Genomic DNA, 12,122 nt, shown 5'->3' on the forward strand with positions numbered 1-12,122 from the left:
AGACCCACCGTTGACCCCCTCGTTTACCACGACTATAATATACAGCCTACAATATTGCCTATAGCCTATAGGTACCTACCACATTTGATTTTAAATACGTAACATACAATAATGTAGCCTATAGGTACTAAATTTAACATTAAATGCGTAGTTTATTATACAGATATAATAATAATATGTACTCCACTGATTATACTGCAGTTCTGCACTTCTACTGTTTACACGATATAATATACTGCAGAGGACAACGTAAACGAAAAATAATAATAATACAGCAACAGTAAATATTATACCCACGCGATGTCTAGATCGTAGATTCGTATATAAATGTATGGATATAATATTATACCGGATGATGGATGAACGATGTCGCATATTGCCCAGTGTAGTCACTTTTCATATTATGTCCACTGCGACACGTCGACCCACATAATACTATATAATAATATATAATATTATATTATACGAAAACACCGCACTATCCAATACCATATGATTTAAATCTAAAATATACATAATAATGATAATATTATTATGCTGAATGTTTATTTGTATTTATTTTGACGAAGGCATGTCATAATATTGAAACACCGAAGATAATCTGTAGCGCATACTTTACTTGGGTTTAAAAGGGGAAGGGCGGGAGGCAATACAGTGTATGTACAAAACAAATGACTATGCTGTGTTTGAATCGACTATGGACGGGGTATCAGGTCTGTTATTGTCAGATTTAGAGCGGTGTACACATTTTGTTCTTTGCGATTACGAATTAAATTATACGTAATATGGCTGTTGGTGTAATTTTATTAATGAAGTTCAAATTTTAGGGGTTGCTAATATAGCGGACTTCACCTGGATTGTCTTAAAATATATATACGGATTTCAATGGTGAACGGGACTAGAACAGAATTTATGTGTGTGCAATCGATGGTGCGGGAGTGTAGATCAGTATACATAACCGAGAAGTCCTGTCCTAAAGAACCTCCAAGAGAGACCGAACGTCGAATCGAAAAATACCGATAAAACCGGAAACGCGCTGTACGAGTTTGTTTTATGTGGGTAGCCTGCAGACGGCTCCAACGCCGATGATTTATTCAATACCACGGACTTAGATATAATGGACTGGAAACGAGTAGCTTATCAGTGGCCACAGATGTATGTACAAGAGGTAAAGTGCGGGGGGTCGCAATGGGGACTAGAGTTTACAACACCATCTGTATAAGACTAAAAACACGCACTAAGATACAAAATGTGAAGCCAAATAAAACCTCTGGTAGCGCTAAGTACATTAGGTATTCAGTATTCTTATCTATGGTGGAACCTTTTGGTGGCCGTCTCCCGACCCCCGTCGACCATGTCGTTTCGAATCCATTATGTCTTAGTCCATGTTCAATACGTTTAGTGGTCCATTCAGGCAACTGTGAATCATCCAAAGTCCAAACATTAAGACAAATCTTTGCGAGGACTACTTTGGGTAGGTTAAGCACGTACTAAATACTTGCAAAAAGTCGACAATGTGGGGCAGTGGGTTTATTGGCGCCGATCGTTTGGTGTTTGGTTGTCATCTTTAACACCGCTGCTTATAGTACTGCGTAGGACAAAACCGACCAACTACTCGTCTGGTACCTATCGACATACGTCACAATAGCATACTGTGAATCTGACTTAACATGATCCATCTTCAACAGCCGATCTGAGCGTCGCAAATCGTCGATGTTGCGCACTTGCGTTGCTACATAATATCCGTCAGTCAGTCCACGCGTGACATTGTGCGTTTCCGGAGTTTTCCTTTTCAGTTTCCATTCGACGGGCGCTATCATTATGACTGTTTCCTCGATGGCTTTTTGAGTTTTCGCACACGCAAGCGCCCGATCGTAACAGAGAGCGGGATGAACGCTGTAGTTGGCTCTGCAGTGGACGCACTGCCTTGCATTGTTCATCTTCTCAATTCTATACATGCTACAACTTTAAAATTGGCCACACCGTTCGTAGTAGGTACTTCAGCTGTGATACGTTATCATTGTGACTCGTGATCTAATCGTGCTCTAAAAATGACAGAGTTTTATGATTTCGAAGCGTTTTACTCGACTTCGGCCACTGCACCGCGATGGCCACATTTGTTGTTGTTATAATAACTATCAAATCCAACAAAAATAAATTGTCTGTTTAAGTGCGTATGATTTCTCTCCAATATTATTTGGACAAGTTCTGAAATGCACAAGATGTACCTTTACATATACCATGCAGTATGCACCATAGACGATGCTGTTTGATAATATAATAGAAATTAGTTAAATACGTTATATATATAGTGTTATCCTCTTTATGTCAATATTTTCCAATAAATCATCGTAAACGGTTTTGTAGAAGAATATACTTCATGAAGATAATAATAGTTATTATAATTCGTTATAAATTTATACGGACGTGTTTAGACAAAAGCTCTGAAAAACCAAACAACAGAACTGAACAAGTTTGTATCTGGTTATTACAGATATATATGAACATTATTTTGTCGATACACAATGCATTGAAATACAAACATTACTTTTATTGTTGTTGTGCTCGTCCACCGATAGTTATAATATTTCGTCGTACTTTTTTTTTCTTGCTTATCCATGCTCGTAATTATATTTTATCAGTATGGACACCGTATGTACAAGTTTTCAAAGTGTAATTGCATAACATCAGCTATTAATGAGAAATCATATGTACCAGCGTCAAAACTTGAGGACCAAAGAAAATGTGAAGACAGATTAAATGGTAAACGGAACTAAAAATATACGAAACCTTTGCTGCTGCTCGACGGATCGGACTGGAGCCACAATAATAATAAATCTGTCAAAAGCGAAGTAATGACCGACAATATATTATTTATACATATTTTTCATTATTTTTTTCATTTCAAACCTAGTTATCATCTTGACGCTTAGTACAGTTTATTGGAATAGAAAACGTGTCGGTATATAATTGTTCAATAATCGTGTGTTATAACGCAAAAATCGAAAGTCCAACAGGTTGCGAATGTAAAAAATGTGCCATAAGTAAGTCGTGTAAGTAAACTACGTTAATAATCCACACGAAAAATTATTATTACTTCATACATTATATTGGTCTATACATCAAAGAAGTGTGAGACTAGTGGTTCTCAACTTTCACATTCTCTTTTTCGTAAAAAAATATACTTATAATTTATCAAATATAATAATACACTCTGTAATAATAATAAAAAAAAACATTTTGGGTTATTAATCACTCGCAATATATTACTTATATGTTACAGCCGTTCTGGGGTGGTGGGACAATATACCTAATATTATTTATTAGTATGCATATATTTTAATAATAATAAATTCACCGTTCCCCAAAAAAATATATCATTTGTGTACGCAAACAAAATAATTGAGTCGACAATTTTATATGATTGATCGACCGCCAAATACCAGAAATTACGTTCGTGGTTTTGATTGAACATAATATTATATCTTAAACATAATATGTATATTATTAAGTCATTATGTGTAGGTACCTAAATATAGCTAACACAACAACGGACAGATTGTTTCACAAAAAATGTGTACACGTGTTTTGCAATGATAGACAGTAAAGTGGTAAACTTATAGGCAAATAACGGTTTTACATTTCTGCATTATTACATGATGTAAGACGTTTAAACAAAATAACATGTGTGGTAAAAAAAAATTACACGCAAAATTGAAAAAGTTTTCTTAATAAGCGTCATTAATTTGCTCGTCGGTATAAAATATTTTCCAAAAAGTAGAACGCTTCCACGCTGCAATTTGTAATGATAATATTATAATATTATCAATACACAACTTATATCTGGGCTGCTGTTATCGTGGACTTTGAAATCGAAAAAAATGTTCATAAATATAGGTGTATAAATGCGTTTGATGACGCCATGATAGCCATCTAGTAAGACATGAATATATAGATATATTATGGAATTAGAATTCCATATGATAATAGAAGTATAGAGTTATCTACTTATCATTTTATAATCAATATATAAACATTAGGCGCGGATCAAGAAATCTCAAAACGGGAAGAGCTTATGTCACCCTTTAGCCTCCCTAGTTCTACAGGTAGCGTATATGCGTTTGTATATAGTATGTTCACTATACATAGATGATTTACATAGCATTCTTCACGTGTATTTCACCCTACGCAAATAATAAGATAATATCTATAGACTTGTTCGATTTATTCTCGTACCAGCCATCACGCGGGGTTTTATTTGCAGGGCAAAGAGTGAAAAGAATTTATTTTGAAATTATGTCCATTATACTTTCATAAAAATTATTATATTTACACTTTGCAGTCGCTGCTTTTGTTGGAGCATTCATCAACGACCCAATATCGTAGATATTTTTATTGTGCTAACGACAAACTGAGAATTAATTCTGTTTTACTTAAATTTCTACATCGTGTCCCGAGAAAAAACAAATCAATCATCCCAGTTGATCGACAGTCAAAAACCCATTTCAGAAAAGTCACTCCGATGTTCTCATCAACTCACATACCTACCTATAGTGTAGCTATTTTTAAAGAAATGGCTATAGTACCGCGAGTAACGACTGCAATTTCATTTTAACAAAATGTTCGTGTAACAACTATAATTGCGGCCTGCAGATTTATATATAAAAAAAAAAAAATATTTATTAAGACTTTCACATTAACTACATCATATCCAAATAGTACGCCTTTTGTCATTTGTCGTAAAAAAAAGACAAATGTCACGACCACCATGATTGACAATAGCATATAATAATACGCGCGAGTTTACGACTGTGCTGTATTCAATGGGCAATGGCTCACTGTATATTATTATTATACAAGCGTAACTATTACACATAATATTATTATATATTGCATTTTAAAGTTCTCAAAGATCTGAAATTACTTGATTTTCACTCAACACACTTAGGAACTATATACAATATGCACACATATTTATAATTTATACACTTGTTATATTCTATACATAATAATATAATATAGGTAATTTGTGATACGGATGTGATTCGTCTATATATTATTATATTATTATAATGATGATCTTGCGCGAAATTTTTGATTAAAGAAACGTAATTACAATATTATAGTACCTATCTGTATAATATAAATAGTTAGGTATGTAGATTGGCAAAATATTATTACTCTATATTATATTGCGTTCTGTTCGTGCAACTCGACGGATAAACGTTTCAAACGATTTGAACGATATTTAAATATTTTGAATGTGAAATCGTATTAAAAATATACGTTATAATAATATTATATAGGTGCACTATTTATATAGGTGTTATTATGTTCTGTCGACCCGCACGACGATATAGTACACTATAATATTAAAAATCTACAACCCATCACACGTGATTGAGAAAAATCCAAATCTTTGCACACATCCTTATAAATAAACATGTTCGAGTGGGTCATCCAATATACTGATATATATATACATATATATATATATGCATGTATAGTATATATATTTTAATATTATTAAATATTCAGTCATTCGTCGTGACTTCACACACAACCTGTAAATGAAATATTTTTCGGAACAGGTTTATCATATATAGCTGGTACAGGTACGATGTGATGTTGTGTTATACACGCCGAAAAGTGATAGGCATTGAGTACTGAGTATAGTGTCTTGTATATTATTCTATGTACAATATAATAATTATAATATTAAAGTGCCAATCGATCGATTGTCGTGCTTGGCCCGTCTTTGTATTGGTATATAATATGTACGTATTATATTATATTATGTGCGGTAGGTACTAATAATTCGTTGGGGCGACCGATTGGTCGTCGTACTTTATAACTTCCACCGGTAAATCCACGCATACAATAAAGTCTAAAATGCACTATAATTCCTATATAGGTATACACATACGAATATTATAGTGCATATCTTTACATGTCTGAGGCTTTCCAGTTGTTATTATATTGTATTATTATTATACTGTCGCGCACTCACGCTGGATATCTCGGTCTTGACTTTTATATAAATTCGAATTAATAACGACTAGATTACAGATTTCCAAACGCGTAAATACAATAATATACTTCGTAGGCAACAAAGGTGGCTTTTACTGTACAGTGTGTGTGTATAATATATAATATGTAATAAACAGTAATTATTAGTGTAAGTCGCAGATGTCTTTTCAAGACACGGACGGGTCTGTTCGACCAACTTGTTTCCCCCGCCGCACGCCGTCTGCGGGCTAAATCATAACGTGCAATACGTATATTATAATATATTATAATGTACAGCGATCAAATCGGAACATAAAATAATATCACTTAAAAAAAAATGAATATTATAAATACCTACTATACTTTCGAGTTTCGACCACACAGCGCACTCGTCCGCGATCGTCGCATCCGCAGTGACCCGTATATAATAACTTCAAACTAAACTCCCATTTTAAAGTCACACATTAATGTGCACGGATTTCGGACGTTTAAAAATATCGACCTGGCCTTGTTTATATTTGTTTCTATTTTTATGTACACATGTGTGGCAGACGAAAAGTCGAGGACTACTAATACCGGTTACCGGTATACCTACTATGTATATATATAAGCTAATAATCTGACATTATCTACCTATTTATGTTATATTATTATTATAATATTATATTGTCTTATGGGAACTACGAAAACACACACGAACTAACTGCAGGCCATGGTCACAATTGAATGGGAAAAAGAGTACCTATATATATATATATATGCATCATAATGCGTAATTATTTTATTTATGTATACATATAAATACGTTGCAATGTATATTATATGGCCGGGACCCACGGAGCACAAAATATAATAAGTGTGCCACTAGGCTATAATATAATATAGAAAAGACCACGTGTTGTATAGTTGTTGAACGTATATAAATATAGGTACATACATTCAAACACATTGTATGGACTATAGAGTTAACAACTCCAGGCGCTGCGTATATATATGCTAATGGGACGTGGTCTTCTTTTTGGTAGGTATGGGAAATGTCAAGAAATGGTTCGTGCAACTTATATCGTACGCTAAACCACAGTGTAAATACGAATCGTATATGCACATTGCGCGTACACACGTATACCTATGTGTGTTTTAGGCCAATTAGTGGCTAACGATTAACCTGAAAAGAAAAACAGCAGAAAAAAAGTGGTGCGCTGCCGACAAAACTGCCGCTTGCAGTTTTATGATAATGATAATATAGTGAAAGCAGCAAAATGATAAACAACTATGCGCTATACACACTGCAGCACAGTGACAAAACGATAGGTATACCTATATATAATATACACATGGCACATTCCGCAGAGCGATTATAATGCATACATAATGTGCTACGTCCGTTTGATGATCGCCCCGCCCGCCCACAGTCGACAATATATGATATATAATACTTAAATAATAATAATACAACAATATGTAGGTATTTACGCATGATTACTGATGATGCTGTGGCAGAATCCTTTGCACCGTTATCGTCGTATATCCTAACTACTATAGGTACGTATAATATTATACCCACAACAACTGTTCTACCGCAGAAAGGTCACCGCGACGACGACGGGGCATTAAAGTCTCCCGACGATGACGGACCGCGAGACGCGACGTGATAGATGACGATTGACGGGGTACACACATAACACACTGCAGTATTCATAAACAATATATAGGTATGTACGCGTTTTACACATATATACACACGTGCTCGGTATATTATGTACGACGTGTTCGTGTGTAGATATGCGTTTTGTGTTTGTACTTATCGTGTATATACACCGTGTAATTAACCGCGCGAGCACCATTTTACACGTTATATAGGAGCCCTCCGTGTATATAATATTGTATAACCTCTTCGCGATTCCACTCAACAGCTCGTAAATAATATCGTTCGTTATAAATACAATATAATATCATCTATATGCCTTCTCTCTTATAATACTACTAATAATAATAACATAATCGTAGTAATAGCAGCAACCTGCAGTGTGTCTGCGGTATTCCGGTCGACTTCAGGTAGCCGCTGGTCAAAACAGTTATTTAAAATCATCAGTCATGGGTGCGTTCCGTGCCGTAATATCGCGTACCTATATGTATGCAATAGGTATAATATATTGTTAAGACGTCTGCAGTGGCGGTCGATGTCCGTAATCTGTAATATAGGTACATATTATATCATGTATACGCGATGTGTATAATATAATATAATGTTATGTATGTGATATAATAATGGTATCGTCTCTATCACTGCGGGCGTCGTCGTGTCGATATGCATAATATTATAGCTAGTATATATTATAATATTATTCTATCGCAGGAACATAATCTGCAGAGCATGTAGGGCCGACGACGGATACGAATGCGCTTGCCGAAAGCCTAATGTATACCTTACTATGTTTACGAATAATGTGCAAAGACGGCCGCGGGCTCAGTTCCAAAAGTTTAAGAGACCGATACAATATTATGCAGCGTGTTATAGCGACGCACGTGCCTACTTAGATACTGTAACGTAAAATACTTAAAATACTTGTATATATGATAAAAAGTCGAGTTGAGTTGTAAGTATAATATGTACATAATATGTTGAGCATAGGTTTAATTTATTCCGGGTAGGTACTTATTATATATATATATATCTTAAATAGGTATTAAACCTATACATATACGTTCGATACGTTATATATAATATATTATTTGTGTGTATAAATGTTCACAATAATAGTCAATATAATAATACACAATATAAACGTTGACCTCATTGCGTATACGACGGCCATCACTAACTTTGGGTCTACGGGTATACATATAATATGTACACACGTACGTTATAATAATAATATCTGACGGTCTGTGGTTACGGTAACTAATAAATAACATGGTGCACACATCACACACACGAACACATGCACACACGCAGACCTATCATATCGAAACAATTTACTCGATATATTATATTATGTATACTCTCGACCACGATCGCAAGGCGCACACACATAAAAACAATTCACTGGCCAATTTAACCCCACAATTTGCCACCGCGGCAGTAGGTACCTACTCTGCTATTATAGGTGGGACTACGCGTTCAGCAATTCAACGTGTCCGAAAGCATTAAAATTGTATAACTGTCAGGTACTCACCAGAGTGTATAATAATAATAATATGCAATTTTTACAACGAGCTAAAAAACGAGTTCCAATCAATATACCTACCTATCGTTTGTGATTAACATTTTATCGTGTTGTAAACCACATCACCATATCAATTGTAAAATGGCATTACAACTACAGCCCATAGTATTATAGGTACCTACTTTGATAATGTGAAGAAAAAAAAATTGAATATTTCAAACAAAATATGCAACACAATTCAACCATTAGTTTTACAAAACAATGCACCACCGGTCAAACCTCAAGTTCTGTGTTTCAACAGCGCTACAAACCGCGTTATAATAATAATAATAATAATAATAATGTATATAATATTCACCGTATACCTACAGGTGCAGCGTTTTTCTATTTTGTTCATACATTCTTTAAAACGTACATAGTGAACTTTGTGTACACATGATTTCGAGGTTTTGGTTATTCAAACTAATTGTAGGCATATCTGGCGTTAAATTAAAGTTTGTAATTTCATTTTCGAAACGTACGTATAGGTATATCAAAAATATCCGAAATGAAATGTTTGATAATGCGAATTAACGATTTCGTGAACACTGACGGCAATATTAACATTTGACCTTGATGCTGTGCAGCCGCAATCACGTTGTTATTATACTATTTTTTTTTTTACATAGACACGCGTGTAAACAACACGTATTATATTATCAACAGTATGCTATTATATATATATATATATATATATATTTATATTGGTTCTTACCTGGACACGGTGGAAATCTTCTCCTCTGGCCTGACCCCGTTGGTCTTCGCCACGTTCCTGGCGATTCCATCTGTAACAATAACAGACAATCATATAGACACTTTAATATAAACAATGAAATACTAGACAAATGGTTTATTTTCGGTTAGAATATAATAATATTAGTATCTCGTTGTGTAAAAGCTGCAGGAGCTGTGTGTGGGTAGTGGGTATACGCAATCATCATATATTTTGCATTTATGCCTAGAAGACGTCAGGAAAGGTTCCTCTGCGTATCGTTCTAATTCGTATTATTGATTATTTTATTATTACATATAATATAATTTACATCACACGCGATCATCATCGGTCGTCGGCGCTCGACCACCGTCGGAAATGCAACAGGTACAGTGGCTGGCATACATAAACGGCGACGACGCGTCTATATTTATACGCTATACTATATTACTATACTATATGTATATAAAATAATATTATATTAAACTATTAATTATTATTATTATTATTATTATTATTGTAGAAAGCGCATGCGGCGAGTTCGTCGAAAGAGAATCTAGTTTTGGCGCATAATTCGTGGGAACGTCCGGGACAAATATCACAAGGAAAGGACGAGGAGGAGGAAAAAAATCTGCAAAACTAAAAACAATAGAAATAACAAAACTGCAACACACACAAGCGAGGGTTTTGCATTTCTCCGGGGCCGGAGATGGGCGTCACTGTTTCACGGGAAAACAATGCGGCCGGCGGTCTGGCTGTTGTAATCAAGACCGTATTATGTATATATATATATATGTTTATAATGATAGAGATGTATACACGAAAACAATTACAAACGTTTAGAAACATTAACTCGCACTTAAGTGTCTATATATAAGGATCAACTGCAGGCGCGGACGCCGGACTGGAATAAATATAATTTATAGGCATTGGATGGAATATCTGTAAAGCGCAAACGTTTTTAACCAATGTAAGGTATGGGTATGTTATGCGTGTATTACAGGCTTGACACTCAAGTCGGGAGATTTGTGGTGGCGAGGGATCTTATTACGGGGGCTTAGCACCTTAGTCCCTTCAAATAATTTTCAAGACCACAAGCAAAGTTCAATAACGTTTGACGAGCGTTAGGTAGGTACTAACTTAATAATGTGGCGTGAAATATTATTTGAAAGATTTGTTTGTTTTATTATTTTAACCATTTTTTTATAAATCCGATGTTCTATTATTTGAGTCAATAATTTTATCTTCAGCCCAAATTTAGTCCCGTCCTATAGAAGTAATCAAAATTGAAAAAAAAATCATCACAGTCTTGTCATTAAATTTGGTGTTGTAAAGATATTAGTTATGAGTTATGACTTATGACTATTAATAGGTATTATAATAATATAATATAATAACATATAATATCATGAACTACGTTTCATGTACCCATTATTGTTTATATGGTACAAATAAGTAAAATCTGCAATCATCTGGGAAATGTTCGTATAATCATATACCTAATACCTACATAATATTATTATACTGTTGCTTGATCATATTATTGTATTATTTTGACTGCTGTTCCGTGATATACATAATATATTATTATTTATTATACGCACTTTATCTTGACTTGCTTAAATATACAAGCGGAGCTATAATATACCAAAAGTTGGTAAAATATGGTATACTCTCGCTGAGACTAGCTGGATACAATTTGGGACTCAACTCGGATGCAGCCAAGTCATTATCGGTAAGTTAAAATGTTATAGGACATGGAGTTCTATATAGGTTTTCTCCACACCCCAGTTAGTCCATGCCCCAGTCAGTCCACGCCCGGGTATTTAATATTACAATCGAACAGACGAGCGTTTTGGCAGAAGTTCGGGTGAGATCCATCACACACCAAAAGTCCTATGAGATTTCGTTTGTCATAGTATACCTATAATACCGCAACAATGTTATGACTTATGATATATGTGCTGTGTAGTGTTGTAGGCTGGTCGAGCGCGAAACGTTTCAAAAGCGATCAAAAGTAAAAGCAGTGCTCCAGTTAGATATTATAAACTACCTATGCCTATACTCTTGGCGGCCGCGTGACACTGTATAACACTTGCGCATTATAATGCCTCGTAAGCGGTGTATACAGGGTGTTTATTTTAAACTGCAGCAGGCGCTAATTTATCTCGAAACGTGTTAATTATTTTTAAAAA

At 34.7% G+C, this 12,122-nt stretch overlaps 1 protein-coding gene across 2 annotated transcripts in view; it reads right to left on the minus strand.

The window, feature by feature from the left end:
- The window catches only part of LOC132943221 (calpain-1 catalytic subunit-like), a 96,709-nt gene that overhangs the window by 36,476 nt on the left and 48,111 nt on the right, over positions 1-12,122 (minus strand). For both annotated transcript variants that reach the window (XM_061012110.1, XM_061012111.1), the window contains one exon: positions 9,931-10,000. In XM_061012110.1, coding sequence (XP_060868093.1) covers positions 9,931-10,000 — 70 coding nt within the window. The remainder of the gene's footprint in view (positions 1-9,930; positions 10,001-12,122) is intronic.

The sequence above is a fragment of the Metopolophium dirhodum genome, chromosome 4 (genome assembly GCF_019925205.1).
Source record: "Metopolophium dirhodum isolate CAU chromosome 4, ASM1992520v1, whole genome shotgun sequence".
Classification (NCBI taxonomy): domain Eukaryota; kingdom Metazoa; phylum Arthropoda; class Insecta; order Hemiptera; family Aphididae; genus Metopolophium; species Metopolophium dirhodum.